Raw genomic sequence first — 17,113 nt, forward strand, 5'->3', positions numbered from 1 at the left:
CATGCTGTTAAACCAGCATCCGATCAGCATTTGCAGCCAATGGCTGTGAACACCGACCAGTCTGTTCTGGCAGGGGGGCAGTCCCCATGTCAGAACACAATAGCTCAGCATGGGAGATCACCACACTAATATCACTTACTTAGTAACGGGACCTTTCAGTTTTGTTTAAAGGAAAAAACTCCCTGTGTGTACCCATAATTAGGGTAAAATGAATACTGTCTGAGCATTGATACTGCAGCTGCCGGTTTGATCTGTATGGATTCTCCTGCAGGGTCTCCCCAGAGGAGTGCTGCCTAGAAAACTAATATGTACTACATAGGATATTCTTCTGAATAATGCAGTGTGAACAAGGCCGAAGTCATGGGCCTCATATTAAACAGTGCTGCTGCCTGAAGTAACTAGTCAAGTGCCTTCATCACCTTGTAACCTGGAAAATAACAGCTTAAAAAAAAAAAAAAAAAACTGGTCATGGGACCAACACATTAAATCCCACTTCTGACCTCCTTAAAATGCTAGTTGCCTGGATGTCATGTTGACCCTTTGGCATCAATACTTTGAGTGGCTTATCCAAAATCATTATGCAGAGCATGAGATCTGCATTCTGGTTTTACCCACCGCAATTTTGTTTGTGTCTGTGGCTCAGCATACTAGTTAATCAACCGGCAGTTTTAGAAGGTGGTCAGCAATGAAAGGCTTCATATACCTCTCATGAGAGGTATCCTTTGAAGTTTATTCAAGAGATAAAAGGTGGTTCTATTACTCACCAACTATAAAAGGTTAGTTGCCTGGTCATGTTAAGTCACTAGCTTATGTACTTTCCAAACCTGGCATTACCTGGTTCAAATTCTGTCTGATTTCTGCTGACTTTTATTAAAAGGAGCCAAGTACAACATTCTTGACCAACCAGCACCTACATCCAAATCAGATGTAGGCACTTTTCCAGTATCTTGACAGCCACAGATGCCAGCTGTCAAAATACAATAGCACCCCTGCAGATTCTTCCATCTATTCTGTTTAGCGTGGCACAATCTTAATGTGTAAGGCCAGCTTTATTCACTGATCTAGAACAGATATTCAGATCAGGAAAGTCTGAAATCCTTAGGTGATACTTATTCTGTGTTTGTGGCTCAGAGTATTGAAACAAAATGGATAAACATGAAAACCAGGATTTACAGAAAAAGAAGTCAGCAATGAAAGCCTTCATGATGGTCTCAGGAAGAGTAAGGATCATTTGGTGGTATCTTTCTGCCTTTTGCACAGCCACAATTACACTGCATCTGCATTAAGTCACTGGGGTCCATCCACTTTATTGCTACAAAATACTTTTCATTTCCATTATCAATGTCCCTTCTTCATAACAGTGTACAAAACCATACATGTGTTTTAAAGTTTTATTGCAAACCCTTGGGTTTGGTCACAGAAAAGGTACATTTCCTTTTGTTATAGTACATTGGCATTTCTTTGTAAGTACATCCATCAGTTTAAATATACAGCTCTAGTATATATACACATAATATATACAAAGATGGTCAGGAATGTCAAAAAATAAATCATAAATAATGTACATTTAAACCACATATTACAGCTTCAAATAACTAAATGTGGGGCATTTTGGTCCATAAAACCCATTTCTAAAAATAGAAATTTTTGAATAGCAGCAATGCTTTACCTCAAGCATTTTAAACAAAAAACAAACAAAAAAAAAAAAAAAGAAGAAGGAAGGTCATTGCAAGCCCATGGCAATACACTTGGTTAGTACTATCCAAAACAAAAAAAAATGTACATTAAACTTCACTTCCACATATGGAAGAAAAAAGGTACAATGCCCCAGAATTAGTGTCACATTAAGGTGTGAGAAATCACAGTTATACTGCAATTGTAAATCACACTCATACCATTGTCCACTTGTGAAAGCAGAGTCCACCAGCCAAGAAATACCATCTCATCTGGACAGTTCTCAAGCTATTCTGGACCTCTGATTGAGAAAGGCACGTTGCAAAACAAAACCAAATCATACTAAAACATCGGATGTTCTTCCACCTCGATGACTCTTCATGAAACTCCTCAGTCTGCTCACAAAGTCTGGGATCTGCAGTCTCACTGGCAGAGCTGGTTCTTTATGAAGCCAGCCCCTCACAGCTGAAAGGCCTTGCCTGTAATAAAGTCACTTATTTTCCCTCGTTGACTAAGCTCCACTGTGCGTTCTTCCAGAAAAACTGGTCATGTTGAAATTAAGGCTGTGATGCTGTCATGAAGGATGTGCAACTTTTGTGACTTGACTAAATGTGACCACATGGTGACAGAAACCTTTCTCAAAGGAAGGACTCCATGGGTGGGGCATAGGAGAAACCCATAAACGCCTCTGCTGCCTCTTTAATGCTGGCTGTTATGAGAATGCTGTCAGGTGACTGGCCAATGGAATTCGGGACTGGTTCTTCCGTGAATTCAGGATCAAAGTGTTGCAAATCGCTTGGGCCACTCTATTGAAAAGAAAAGTAAACAAAAACAGTTTAGGACCATGAACTTGCAAATGAAGGTGATACTTCTCCACTATGCCACCTCAGTAACCTAAACTGCTAATGAATAAGGTCCTTCTGGGAGCAGGACAGTCTGTCACTGTTTTATCAGGCTACAGATTAGTGCTGTGCATGTAAATGTACATATGAATCCTGCATGACTACACTATCATCCTAATTCAAGACACAAGTGTGATTTACAAGCAAGTGAACCAATTAAAATGAAATCTAAGGTCTTCCAACATTAAAAATAACCTAGCATTAGGGCATAGCTGCCTAATACTTACCACATTTGGGTTAAAAGGAGGAGTAATCTTCTTATTGATGAGATCATCCCAATTAATTGGAGAGAAAAAGATGTGGTTCTTAATCTCCATCTGTCGGCAAAGAAGGAATAGGATTAGATCAATCAAAAGTAATTATGCAGACATGATCTTTGAGTGTCAGAACAGCATGGGAATTTAGTACAAGGAATGTCCACTTACAAAGTCATTCTTGGCACCAAGTCTTTTAGTGCGATCCTTCTGCAGTAGGCCCTCCAGAAGATTCCTGGCTGAGTTGGTTATGTTTGGTTTCAGCTGCAGGGGCTTATTCAGGATGTTGTCATACATCTCAGCTGTATTACGACTGTAAAATGGTGGCTGTGGAAAAAACAAGCACTTTGTTAGATTTGTGGACAACACACTTCATCATTATTACAGCTCTTTAAAGCCCAACTACTGGCAAAAAAATAAAGTTCTCCCATGCAGTTGGGCTGTGCCTTTCACTGCACAGATCAACTGATCGTTTTGTCTAGGGATGAGGAGAAAACTTTTACTCACCCGATCCTTTGCTCCACCAGAAAATTCCACTCACCCACGGTTCAGCAGTGGACTGTTCCTGGTCTATTTGGAGCCTGCTCTTGGCTTGATGACATCAGGAACAGTCCACAAATCAAGACCACTGGAGTGTGGAGGTGCTGGGAGATTGGAGGAGCAGGTAGGTATATCTCCTTTCTCCTCTCCCCTAGACAAAAACGAGCAGTTAACCCGTGCAGTGTGGGCACAGCCCCACTGCATGGGAAAACTTTTTTGCCTGTTGATGAGCTTTAACTAAAAAAAAAAGGCAGTCTGTGAATTATAAAATGGATTTAGATGCTACTTACCAGGCCATAAAGCATTTCGTACAGTACTGCTCCTAAGCACCACCAGTCAACTGTTCTGTCATAAGGCTGTTTGTGAAGAACCTCTGGTGCTAGATACTGTAAATGGAATAAAAATGATTAGATAAGTCACATTTTGAAGCACAGCATTAAAAAGTTACACATTAATGAAAAGAAAAAAAAAAAAAAAAGTAGACATACCTCTGGAGTGCCACAGAAAGTAGAAGTTGTGCCATTGGGCTCAATGTTCTCCTTGCAAAGTCCAAAATCAGTTAGGACAATGTGACCCTGTGAATCCAGTAATATGTTCTCAGGTTTCAAGTCTCTGCAAAGGAAAAGCAAAATAAGATAAGACAGTGCTCAAGGTCTACACACAAGCCAGTGTTCAGTCCATTCAACACAAAACAGTATGGAGTCGTCTGGATTAAGGAAAGACAACTGACCTGTAAACAATATTCAGAGAATGCAGGTATCCCAGTGCACTTGCTATTTCAGCTGCATAAAACCGAGCTCTTGGTTCCAGGAAGCAACGTTCTCTTTGTAGATGGTAGAAAAGCTAAAAGAGAAAATATAAATAAAGATTAGAAAAGACGCTCAAGCAGCTGCAATCATACAATGGACGTGTGCTGATGTGCGGAGCTAAAAAGACAATGGCTGGAAGTAGCTGGGTGATCGGCAGCAGCCTGAACCTTGGCAGCCCATAGGGAAATGCTAAATCTAGTAACTTTCCACCCTTTAGCAGTACTTTCCCATAGTGAAAGAAAAGACAATGCTATGGCTAGCTGAAACAGGAAAAAAGTATGCTGGATGGAACTCCTGCTTACCTCTCCACCATTGATGTAATCCAAAATGAAGTATAATCGGCTGGCCGTCTGGAAGGAGAAGTGAAGCCCGACCAGGAAAGGATGCTTGACGTTTTTTAACAGCACATTGCGCTCTGACATTATGTGTTTTTCCTGAGGATATAAAAAAAAAAAAAAAGAATACATCAACTACTGACTAACGGGAGACATTGCCATCACAGAAGAAAAATATGATCATAACAATAATATAATAAAATATTTCTGCCTATAAGAACCAACCGGTTTCTTTTTTTTTTTTTTTCCTCCAAACCAGGTTCAAAGAAACATTGTGCTTGGCTGCTATGAGCAGGAAGATTTTTTTCCCTATAAACACACATAATACATCAACCCATATTTCACAACTAATTATAGACTCATATTGTTGGTTTCCATAGCAGCACACTGTTTGGGATAACTTTTCCTCATTCTCAAGAGTACTGTTCATAGCTCCAGACTGACCAGTATGAGTCACATAGAAGCAAGTAAACACAAGTCATAATTACCTCTTTTTTCTTAAGGATGGCTTTCTTCTGTAAAACTTTAACAGCGTAGAATTTCTCATCGGCTTTGTGTCGTGCCAGGAGCACTTTTCCGAAGCTGCCCTTCCCAATGATTTTCAGAAACTGGAAGTCAGATGGCTTTGCATGAGGATTGGATGATGGACCAAGGTTGATCTGTTGCGACGGACTGGGCTAAAAGGCAAAATATCTTACTTAGTATATGGCAAGGTATGCAAATAATTCTTTTTTTTTTTTTTTTTTAAACCAATCAAGCATCTTAGAAGCCTATAATCAATGGTTTATATTTAGAAATACACCACATCTTAGAAGCCTATATTTAATTGTGATATGCATTTGACGCTTGTGCACTATTGGATGACAAATCCTAAATTAAACAGAAGTCTATAAGGGCCGAAAACACATTTTCAGGTGCTCCCATTGAAGTTTATAAGGGCCAAAAAAATAAAACACATTTTCAGGTGCTCCCTTTAAAGTCTATAAGGGCCGAAAACACATTTTCAGGTGCTCCCATTGAAGTTTATAAGGGCCAAAAAAATAAAACACATTTTCAGGTGCTCCCTTTAAAGTCTATAAGGGCCAAAAACACATTTTCAGGTGCTCCCATTGAAGTTTATAAGGGCCAAAAAAATAAAACACATTTTCAGGTGCTCCCTTTAAAGTCTATAAGGGCCAAAAACACATTTTCAGGTGCTCCTATTGATGTTTATAAGGGCCAAAAAACCCCCACGTTTTCAGGTGCTCCCTTTAAAGTCTACAAAGGGCCAAAAACACATTTTCAGGTGCTCCCATTGAAGTCTATAAGAGCCAAAAACACATATTCATGTGCTCCCATTAAAGTCTATAAGAGCCAAAAACACATTTTCAGGTGTTCCCATTAAAATCTATAACAGCCAAAAAACACATTTTCAAGGTGCTCCCAAAACACACAACTCAGTCCCAAAGAAGTCCATCTACTATTTTGAGTGACAAAGCTTCAAGCAATACAATTGATACAATTTATCAATAGGAATTCATTAAATACAATGGGAATCTTGACGTTGGACATTGAATGATTTAGAAAACATGATTCAGATTGCTCTGGTGTGAATGGGTTGTAAACTGCAGGTCATAGATGCAAACCAGACATGTATCAAAGAACAAGATTTCTACTTGCCATGCATCTTCATGCAGCAAAATACAAGATTTTTTCTGCATGAAGTGTGAATAGGCCGTACAAGCTAGACTATTATTAAAAGAAGCAGCATAGATACTTACAGGGGGTGAGGGGTTTCCATTTAAAAGTTCTGGCTCTGAAGGTTGTGAAATATTCAGGATGGATTGCACTTCACTGCTAAAATAAAGAACAAAAAAAAAAAGTTGTTTTTAAAAAAAGTGAACAAACTACATTGTGGCCATTAGAGGGCAGCACGAGCCATACAATTCTGACTGCAGAGGACTATGAATGGGAGAATATTCTCTGCCTTCCGATCAGCATCACATCATTGTATTCATCCACAAATCCAAGGAGTAGTCTGTTTATAATGGGCACCACACACATCACAATGTGATTGTACAACCAGCTTTAGATCTACCAACAACCATAGTGGAAAAATGATGGAAAGGTTTAGGCAGGTGCTCCTCTAACATAGTTCTGGTAAGTCTAAAGTAGATTGTACGATCTAATTGTACCGTGTAGGGCGAAGAATGATCGATGGCATATAGAAAACATGCAGCACCTAGCAGGCATCAAGCAATCTACAAAGGTAGATGAAGAAGATTGGGTCCACCCCATGTCTATCAGGTAGGTCAGAAAGTCCACTTACTGCTTGCAGGTGTAGGTGTTGGTGGAGATCTTCTGGATGAAGTCATTGAGGCCCATTCTTCTCTGTTTCATGAAAGCTGTAAGACACAAGAGACAAGTAGAGACTGAGTACAGGCAGGTGGAGGGCAATCCAGTGCTCACTATGTCCCCGTCCAGGTCCCCATACATCCAGTAGTCCGGAGCAGCACTCACCGATCAGCAGAGCCACCATGCCCCTCATCCTGGAGTAGGTGAGTGTGCTGGGCACGGTGTCCGCCTTTACTGTCATACTGTACGAGTTGTAGACAAGTCCTATAGGCAGCAGGAGACGAGCAGTGCACAGTCCTAGCAGCTCCGCTGATTCTACAGCTCTCCCGGCTCAGCCTGCCTTTATATATGGGGTGAGCCCAGAGGGGCGGGGCCAGCAACACAATGAAACTAACTTGGCTCGGGTTCAAAGCGCCCCGATCCAGCTGGGGTCAGTCAGCTGGTGCCGGGGCTGGGCGCCGCCCCCTCGTTCGTCTGCTGACGTCAGGAGGGGGGCGGGGGCGAGGCGTGTGCGGGCTGACTTGTGTCTGTAGAGGGGAAGAACTTGGTGTCCTCCGATGTTATCGGCCTGTGCCAAGAGGAAGGAGGGCTCGGCACAATGTCTACGTCCTGTCCGCCCTTATCGCCAACACACACAGTCCGAGCCCTGCTAGGCATATGTCCTTCTGTACACACTGTACTTACTGTACAACTACAACACCCAGCATGGCCGCCTATACATACATTCCCAAACTCAGTGGAGGCTTGTCGGTGCCTGGGAAATACATGCGACTGATTCCTCACAAGATGTAAGCGAGCACAGTGCTGGGATCGACCTGGGTCACGGGGTACAGGGCTGGGATCATACAGATCAGAGGATACGGGGCTGGGATTATACAGATCAGGGGATACAGGGCTGGGATCACACAGATCAGGGGATACAGGACTGGGATCACACAAATCAAGGGGTACAAGGCTGGGATCACATAGATCAGGGGGTACAAGACTGGGATCACACAGATCAGGGGATACAGGACTGGGATCACACAAATCAAGGGGTACAAGGCTGGGATCACATAGATCAGGGGATACAAGACTGGGATCACACAGATCAGGGGATACAGGACTGGGATCACACAAATCAAGGGGTACAAGGCTGGGATCACATAGATCAGGGGATACAGGGCTGGGATCATATAGATCTGGGGTGCAGTATTGTGATCACATAGATCAGGGGGTACATGGCTGGGATCACATAGATTTGGGGAGTACAGGGTTGCGATCATGGGGTAGAAAAGGCTGTAATCCCACATGTCAGGAGATAGAGGGCTCTGATCACATAGACTAAGGGGCAAGGGGCCCTGATCCCAGAATTCAAGGGAGTACAGTGCTGTGATCCTATAGAATGGGGGTACAGAAATGATAACCCCATAGATAAAGGAATACAGAGCCTATGATCCCATAAAGCAAAGGGCTTGGAGCAGTGACCTTGCAGATCAGGGTGTGCACAGGCTATGATCTCAGAAAACGGGGATGTGCAGAGACTGTAACCCGACAAATCAAGAAGTATAGTGCTGTGATTTTATGGACTGGGAGTACAGACGTTACACAGAAAAAGAGTCTATAATCCCACAGATCAAAGGGTCTGGGACTAGGATTTTGCAGATCAGGGTGTGCAGAAACTGTGATCTCATAGATCAGGGGTCACAGGGCAGCGATGCTACAGACCAGATGGCTCAAAAGCTATAATCACATAGAAAAGGGGGTGCAGAGCTGTGATCACACAGATCAGTAGGGACTGGAGCATGGACCCACAGATCCAGGGATACCGGGCAGAGATCCCACAGATCAGAGGGCACAGAGACTGTAATCCCGCAGATCAAGCAGTGCAGAGGCTGTGAATCCATAGATCAGAAAGGACGGGGTTAGTCATCCTACAGAACAAGGGGCGCCGAGGCTGTGATCTTATAGATCAGAGGGTACAGAGGCTATAATGCCACAGATATGGGGTACAGAACTGTAATCCCATTCCCATAGATAAAGGGGGTATAGGTGCTGCAGTCCCAAAAATCAGAGAGTGCAGGGCAGTGATCTCACCGGGGATCAGGGACTGGGGCATGGATCCCATAGATCAGAAGGAACTGGCGCAGTGATCTCAAAGATCGGGGGTGCAGAACAGTGATCTCATAGATCGGGGGTGCAGGGCAGTGATCTCATAGATCAGAAGGGACTGGGGCATGGATCCCATAGATCAGAAGGAACTGGCGCAGTGATCTCATAGATCGGGGGTGCAGGGCAGTGATCTCATAGATCAGAAGGGACTGAGGCATGGATCCCATAGATCAGAAGGAACTGGCGCAGTGATCTCATAGATCAAGGGTGCAGAGCAGTGATCTCATAGATCGGGGGTGTTGGGCAGTGATCTCATAGATCAGAAGGGACTGGGGCATGGATCCCATAGATCAGAAGGAACTGGGGCAGTGATCTCCTAGATCGGGGGCACAGGGCAGTGATCTCCCAGATCAGAAGGGTCTGGTGCATGGAGCCCATTGATCAGAAGGGGCTGGGGCAGTGATCTCATAGATCAGGGGTGCAGGGTAGTGATCTCATAGATCGGGAGGGACTGGGGTATGGAGCCCATAGATCAGAAGGGACTGGGGCATGGAGCCCAAAGATCGGAATGGACTGGGGCAGTGATCTCATAGATCAGGGGCACAGGGCAGAGATCTCACAGATCAGAAGGGACTGGGGCATTGAGCCCATCGATCAGAAGGGACTGGAGCAGTGATCTCACAGATCAGAGGGATGGTCTGTTATTCCCAGGATGAAGTTAAGTTTGAGCACATAAAACATTGTGGGCTGTGACAGAATACAGCATGGCACTGCTACCCTCCTCCACAACTCCATCACAAACATTAAGAGGGGCTATTCATCGGTATCTCACTGTAATGAACATTAGAGCAGCAGTGTAAATGGACTGGTGGGCTTATTATCCCTGCACTCCAAGGAGTTCATGGCTCTCCACCTATACCAAGCAGTAAGTATTAGCTGTTCTGCATGGAGCAGGTGTTTCTCCAACGCACTGGTAGGAGGCAATGACAACACACACTCAGCACATCCCACTCATTACTCATCTCCCCCCATAGCACATGTCAGAGTGGGCAGAGGGAGTCCCTGTGTAGGTGTGTGGACAGGTGTGACAAGGAAAACAAAGCCAGGCATTCCCTGCTGAGCTGATCAGGCTAATCCCTCCACTCACCCAACTGTTCTGATGATTTCCACTGCATTACAAACATCCATACCCTCTATGTCACTGGTTCTGGGGTCATTGGACAGACGGGTAACAGGGATGCAATATGGGGGACAAAACTGGAGCAGCTGTGCAAAGTAACCAATCAGCTTCTAGCTTCAGCTTGGTCAGTTAGGCTTTACAAATAAAAGCTAGAAGCTGATTGGTTCCTATGCACAGCTGCTCCAGTTTTGATCAATTCTTCTCAATGTATATTATTGCCTTCAATACTTCTGCTGGATATATCTGCCCTAGTGATTGCCTCACTCTGCATATGTAGAATGCCTGGACCCATAGATATGTCTCTGCAATTTGTTTATTGTGAAGTCTACTAAAAACTGGAAAATGGTTTGACTGATTAAAAAAAGAAACATTAATCAGCTACTCTAATTGCAGTAATAATGTGCTGTCCATTAAAAACTGCTAAAAAATCTTAATTAAAAAAAAACATTGGTCAGCTGCTGTTAAATGCCGTCTAAATGCAGTAATAGTGTGATGTCCTTCAAAAATGGCAAAACTTTTTCAAATCTGTTTAAAAAAATCATCAGCTGCTTTTGATATGCACCCTAAATACAGCGATTCCGTAAACCTATATGAAGAGATAAAACCGGTTCCCATACGATGACTATGCCCCCTGTACTGAATGTATACTGCTGCTATTCTATTAGTGACACCACATAGCTTCTGCTGACACTGCTGTCACTGTCAGCACTAGCAGGCTCCCAGCAGTAGGGGGCGCCCACAAGACACACATTGACACATGCAGAACGTCCAGTCTACAGTACGTACAGCATAGCTGTGCTCTGAAATGTACACTTTACATTTTTTCCTGACATTTCACTGTAGTCCTTAAATTAACCACAAAGTGACCGAGAATACCAACGTTCCATGGATTTTTAAATGAGATGTAAACTTCCTCTTTTTCTATGACTGTCCATGATCATGTACTCTGAAGTTACTGTAACAAGTTACAAGTGAAAACATTGATACAAACTTGTCACATATTCTCAAAATAAGAAAGGATCAGCCAAAACAAATGAAAGCAGAGCAAGAAACCAAATCCTGTGCAAGCAGCTGCAAGGGATCTCCCCTATGGTATGATAAATAGCATCCATCAGTCAACATCTCCTCCTAAAGTCATTCAAAGTGAGCTGAGAATCCTCAGACAATACTAAGCCCATAAAGAGATTAAACAAATCAGGCAGACAAGTTATTGACAGCCCCAGCATGATCAGCAGAAAACAATAGGACTTTCACTTGTTTACAAGCTCCAGGACAATGTCACCCCCCCACCCCACCCCCATTAGTCCCAGTTCATCATACCTCATCCCATTCATCTATATGGTGATCACTGTATACACAATGCCTGTGTCTAGAGATCAAGATCTAGCTTACCTTTCAGAGGAGACTTTTCTGTTTTAGTTCTCATGTTGGAATGCAGCGATGAAATAATAATCCACAGATCTCACTCCTCCCCACTACACACTGAACAGGGAAAAGGGAGCCTCTCCACTGCTGTCTGCTACTTTATGGAGCCACAGGCACTCTGATTAGCATAGAGCAGATAAGGGTAGGGAGGGGGGGCATTGGCTGCTTGGCTCTGCCCAGGATCACAGTCCAAATGACAGCAATCAATGCTTCCAAAAGTCACCAGGGTAAAAGGACGAGGGGGGTGACAACGTCTTCCAGAGACAAGGAAGGAAGCGCTCTGGGGGTCGCCTGTCTTCTGCTGCTGCTGTGGCGCCCGACTGGGGTTGTCACACTACCTTGTGTCGTCTGCAGGAAAGTCAACTTGTTGAGACTTTTCTTCCTCCGGGCCGGATACCCAGAGGGTGGAGCAGGGCGCCCCCTGTTCAGCCCTGCCACCTACTAAGCATTTCCTAACAGGAAAAATACAATTTTTCCTACTTTTCCTTCCTTAGTCAGTGATTCCATCTATGGAGAAAGCTGAATGGGCTGCAGATTGTTGAAGTCTGCTCCAATACTACTGGGTTAGCTCACACTTCTACATGTACACAAATAAAAAAAAAAGCAATTGTGCTGGATGACAGCTTCTCTCAAAGCTTTCAACACAGAGGAATTCTTGAAATAACTTTCAGGTCTCAGGGGACTCCTAATAATCATTATACATGCAGGTAAGGGTACATTAGTGTATAGAGTGACTTGAGATATATATATACATACATACAGGTGAAAGTCGAAAAATTAGAATATCCTGCAAAAGTTCATTTATTTCAGTAATGCAACTTAAAAGGAGAAACTAAAATATGAGATAGACTCATTACATGCAAAGCAAGATAGTTCAAGCCGTGATTTGTCATAATTGTGATGATTATGGCTTACAGCTCATGAAAACCCCAAATCCACAATCTCAGAAAATTAGAATATTACATGCAATCAATAAAACAAGGATTGGACATAGAACAATATCGGACCTCTGAAAAGTATAAGCATGCATATGTACTCAGTACTTGGTTTGGGCCCCTTTTGCAGCAATTACTGCCTCAATGCGGCGTGGCATGGAAGCTATCAGTCTGTGGCACTGCTGAGGTGTAATGGAAGACCAGGATGCTTCAATAGCCTTCAGCTCTTCTGCATTGTTTGGTCTCATGTCTCTCATCTTTCTCTTGGCAATGCCCCATAGATTCTCTATGGGGTTCAGGTCAGGCGAGTTTGCTGGCCAATCAAGCACAGTAATCCTATGGTCATTGAACCAGGTTTTGGTGCTTTTGGCAGTGTGGGCAGGTACCAAGTCCTGTTGGAAAATGAAGTCAGCATCTCCATAAATCTCGTCTGTGGAAGGAAGCATGAAGTGCTCCAAAATCTCCTGGTAGACGGCTGCGTCGACCCTGGACTTAATGAAGCACAGTGGACCAACACCAGCAGATGACATGGCTCCCCAAATCAACACAGACTGTGGAAACTTCACACTGGACTTCAAGCATCTTCCAGTGTGTGCCTCTCCATTCTTCCTCCATAATTTGGGTCCTTGGTTTCCAAATGCGATGTAAAAGTTGGGCTCATCAGAAAAGAGGACTTTGGACCACTGAGCAATAGACCAGGTCTGTTTTTCTTTAGCCCAGGTAAGACGCTTCTGACGTTGTTTGTTGTTCAGAAGCGGCTTGACAAGAGGAATACGACATTTGAAGCCCATGTCCAGGATCCGTCTGTGTGTGGTGGCTCTTGATGCACTGACTCCAGCCTCAGTCCACTCCTTGTGAAAGTCCCCAACACTTTTGAATGGCCTTTTCCTGACAATCCTCTCCAGGCTGTGGTCATCCCTGCTGCTTGTGAACCTTTTTTTCCACACTTTTCCCTTCCATATAACTTTATATTAATGTGCTTTGATACAGCACTTTGGGAACATCCAACTTCTTTTGCAATTACCTTTTGAGGCTTTCCCTCCTTATGGAGGGTGTCACTGATGGTTTTCTGCACAACTGTCAGGTCAGCAGTCTTTCCCATGATTGTGATTCCTACTGAACCAGACTGAGAGACCATTTAAAGGCTCAGGAACCCTTTGCAGGTGTTATGGCTTAATTAGCTGATTAGAGTGGGACACTTTGAGCCTAGAATATTGCACCTTTTCACAATATTCTAATTTTCTGAGATTGTGGATTTGGGGTTTTCATGAGCTATAAGCCATAATCATCACAATTATGACAAATCATGAACTATCTTGCTTTGCATGTAATGAGTCTATCTCATATATTAGTTTCACCTTTTAAGTTGGTTTACTGAAATAAATGACCTTTTGGACGATATTCTAATTTTTCGAGTTTCACCTAAACATAAATAAAAGAATGTGGTGTACTTAGCATGTTTGACACCTAGGGTTCTCTATAAAATAAGGTGATTTTCTGCCGTAACAATGAAATGAAACAAATACTAATACACAAAAACTGATCATTTATGGTCAGTGGATAAATGGCCAATAGCTAGTAGCCCGCTTACTTTGATGGCCATTGAAATGCTACCTTCAACTGGCAATAGATGAGTCACTTTTTTTTCCATTCAGCTAGTGGGCTGAACAAAAAAAATAGATTCCTCCATCCATCAGCATATTTGACACCCAGGGTTGTTCTATAAGATAAAATGATTTTCTGAAATAACAATTAAATGAAACAAATACTAATACATAAAAACTGATCATTTATGATCAGTGGATAAATGCCCAATAGCTAGTAGCCCGCTTACTTTGATGGTCTTTGAAATGCTACCTTCAACTGGCAATAGATGAATCACTTTTTTTTTTCATTTAGCCAGTGGGCTGAACAAAAAAAATAGATTCCTCCATCCATCAGCATATTATATTATATTGGTGGTCAGTGGGAAGAATAATGCTTATATTGGTGGTCAGTGGGAAGAATAATGCTTATATTGGTGGTCAGTGGGAAGAATAATCTTTACATTGGTGGTCAGTGGGAAGAATAACACTTATATTGGTGGTCAGTGGGAAAAATAACCCTTATATTGATGGTCACTGGGAAGAATAACCCTTATATTGGTGGTCAGTGGGGAAATAATGCTTATATTGGTGGTCACTGGGAAGAATAACACTTATATTGGTAGTCAGTGGGAAGAATAACGCTTATATTGGTGGTCACTGGGAAGAATAACACTTATATTGATGGTCAGTGGGAAGAATAACACTTATATTGGTGGTCACTGGGAAGAATAATGCTTATATTGGTGGTCACTGGGAAGAATAACACTTATATTGCTGGTCAGTGGGAAGAATAACACTTATATTGGTGGTCACTGGGAAGACCAATGCTTATATTGGTGGTCAGTGGAAAGAATAACCCTTATATTGGTGGTCAGTGGGAAGAATAACGCTTATATTGGTGGTCAGTGGGAAGAATAACGCTTATATTGGTGGTCAGTGGGAAGATCAATGCTTATATTGGTGGTCAGTGGGAAGAATAACCCTTATATTGGTGGACAGTGGGAAGAATAACCCTTATATTGGTGGTCAGTGGGAAGAATAATGCTTATATTGGTGGTCAGTGGGAAGAATAACGCTTATATTGGTGGTCAGTGGGAAGAATAACCCTTATATTGATGGTCACTGGGAAGACGAATGCTTATATTGGTGGTCAGTGGGAAGAATAACCCTTATGTTGGTTGTCAGTGGGAATAATAATTATTATTATTTATTATTATTATACAGTATTTATAAAGCGCCAATAGTTCGCTCAGCGCTGTACATTACAAAGGGGGACAGAACATGTGACAGAACAATACCAATACAATGCAAAACACGAGGGGATCGAGGGCCCTGCTCTTTCAAGCTTACAATCTAGGAGGGAGGGGATGGTGGCACAGGAGGAGATAGCTGTGGGGGATGGAGTGGTAGGAAGAGAGGAGGAGGTCGGCAAGTTAGCAGGGGGTGGGGTAGGCTTCCCTGAAGAGATGGGTTTTCAGGGTGCGCCTAAAGGAGAGGAGAGTAGGTGATAATCTGATGGGTTGGGGCAGGGAGTTCCAGAGGATGGGTGACACCCTGGAGAAGTCCTGGAGGCGGGCATGGGAGGAGGAGACCAGGGAACAAGAGAGAAGGAGGTCTTGTGAGGAGCGGAGTGTGCGTGCTGGGCGGTACTTGGATATTAGGTCAGTGATGTAGTTTGGGGCAGTATGGTGGACAGCTTTGTACGTCAGCGTTAGGATTTTGAATTTGATCCGTTGCGCAATCGGAAGCCAGTGGAGGGATTGGCAGAGGGAGGTGGCGGAGACAGAGCAGTTGGAAAGGTGAATGAGTCTGGCAGCCGTATTCAGGATCGACTGAAGCGGGGATAGCCAGCGGCGAGGCAGGCCAGTGAGGAGGGAGTTGCAGTAGTCGAGTCGTGATATGATGAGAGAGTGGATGAGCTGTTTAGTGGTTTCTGGGGTTAGGAACGTGCAGATTTTGGCGATGTTGCGGAGGTGGAGTCTGCACGAGTTTGTTAAAGATTGGACTTGGGGTTGAAAGGATAGGTTGGAGTCCAGAATGACACCAAGTACTCTGGCCTGCAGGGCGGGTTTGATGGTAGCGTTGTTGGATGTGACGGAGAAATCAATGGGGGGAAGACAAGAAACTCGGTTTTGGAGAGGTTCAATTTAAGGAAGTGGAGTGACATCCAGTCTGATATGTCGCTCAGTAGGTGTGTGATTCGGGCTGAGACCAAGGGGGTGAGGTGGGGGGTTGAGAGATAGATTTGTGTGTCGTCGGCATAGAGGTGGTAGTTGAAGCCATGAGAGTGTATGAGTTGGCCAAGGGAGGAGGTATGGATGGAGAAGAGAAGGGGCCCGAGGACAGAGCCTTGAGGGACCCCAACAGAGAGGGGGAGTGAGGGGGTGGTGGTAGCATTATAGGTAACGCTGAAGGAGCGTTGTGACAGGTAGGATGAGAGCCAGGAGAGAGCAGAATCTCTGAGGCCGAGGGAGTGTAGTTTTTTGAGGAGGAGGGGGTGGTCGACTGTGTAGAAGGCCGCAGAGAGGTCAAGGAGTAGGAGCACTGAATAGTGGCCATTAGCTTTGACGGTTAGCAGGTCATTGGAGAGTTTGAGTAAGGCAGTTTCGGTGGAGTGTAGGGGACGGAAGCCGGACTGTAGGGGATCGAGGAGGTTGTTGTCGTTGAGGTGAGAGCATAGGCGGGTGTAGACTAGGCGCTCGAGGAGTTTAGATGTAAATGGGAGCAGGGAGATGGGTCTGAGGTTGTTCGGGTCAATGGGGTCCAGGGAGGGCTTTTTAAGTATGGGGGTGATGTGTGCATGTTTCAGAGGGGAGGGGAAAGTGCCTGAGGAGAGGGAGAGATTGAAGATGTGGGTGAGGGAGCGTAGGATGGAGGAGGAGGAAGGTCGTAGGAGTTGTGAGGGGATAGGGTCCAGGGGGCAGGTGGTGAGGCGGGCATCAGAGAGGATCTTGGAGACTTCCTCGATGGTAGTAAGGTCAAAGGTGCAGAGTGTGGGGGGAGCTTCAGTATGAGGAATGTAGGGTGGGGTGGAAGAGGAGGTCAGAG

General features: G+C 44.0%; 1 protein-coding gene across 3 annotated transcripts in view; it reads right to left on the reverse strand.

Annotated features, from left to right (window-relative positions):
- Positions 1-1,377: 1,377 nt before the first annotated feature.
- SGK1 (serum/glucocorticoid regulated kinase 1) overlaps positions 1,378-17,113 on the reverse strand; it is a 279,618-nt gene continuing 263,882 nt past the window's right edge. The window contains exons 1-11 of one of the 3 annotated variants that reach the window (XM_089676197.1): positions 11,512-11,849; positions 6,823-6,898; positions 6,275-6,350; positions 5,003-5,191; positions 4,482-4,613; positions 4,101-4,213; positions 3,859-3,982; positions 3,661-3,756; positions 3,002-3,157; positions 2,804-2,893; positions 1,378-2,480 (exon numbers count right to left, since the gene is read on the reverse strand). In XM_089676197.1, the coding sequence (XP_089532323.1) occupies positions 2,313-2,480; positions 2,804-2,893; positions 3,002-3,157; positions 3,661-3,756; positions 3,859-3,982; positions 4,101-4,213; positions 4,482-4,613; positions 5,003-5,191; positions 6,275-6,350; positions 6,823-6,898; positions 11,512-11,545 (1,254 nt within the window). In that variant the 5' untranslated portion in view covers positions 11,546-11,849 and the 3' untranslated portion in view covers positions 1,378-2,312. Of the gene's footprint in view, positions 2,481-2,803; positions 2,894-3,001; positions 3,158-3,660; positions 3,757-3,858; positions 3,983-4,100; positions 4,214-4,481; positions 4,614-5,002; positions 5,192-6,274; positions 6,351-6,822; positions 6,899-7,013; positions 7,173-11,511; positions 11,850-17,113 lie in introns of those variants that run through there. The other 2 variants (XM_089676196.1, XM_089676195.1) reach the window with 2 other exon arrangements.

This window comes from Staurois parvus, unplaced genomic scaffold (genome assembly GCF_062004578.1).
Source record: "Staurois parvus isolate SC_StPar_1 unplaced genomic scaffold, SC_StPar_1.0 ptg000165l, whole genome shotgun sequence".
Taxonomy (NCBI): Eukaryota; Metazoa; Chordata; class Amphibia; order Anura; family Ranidae; genus Staurois; species Staurois parvus.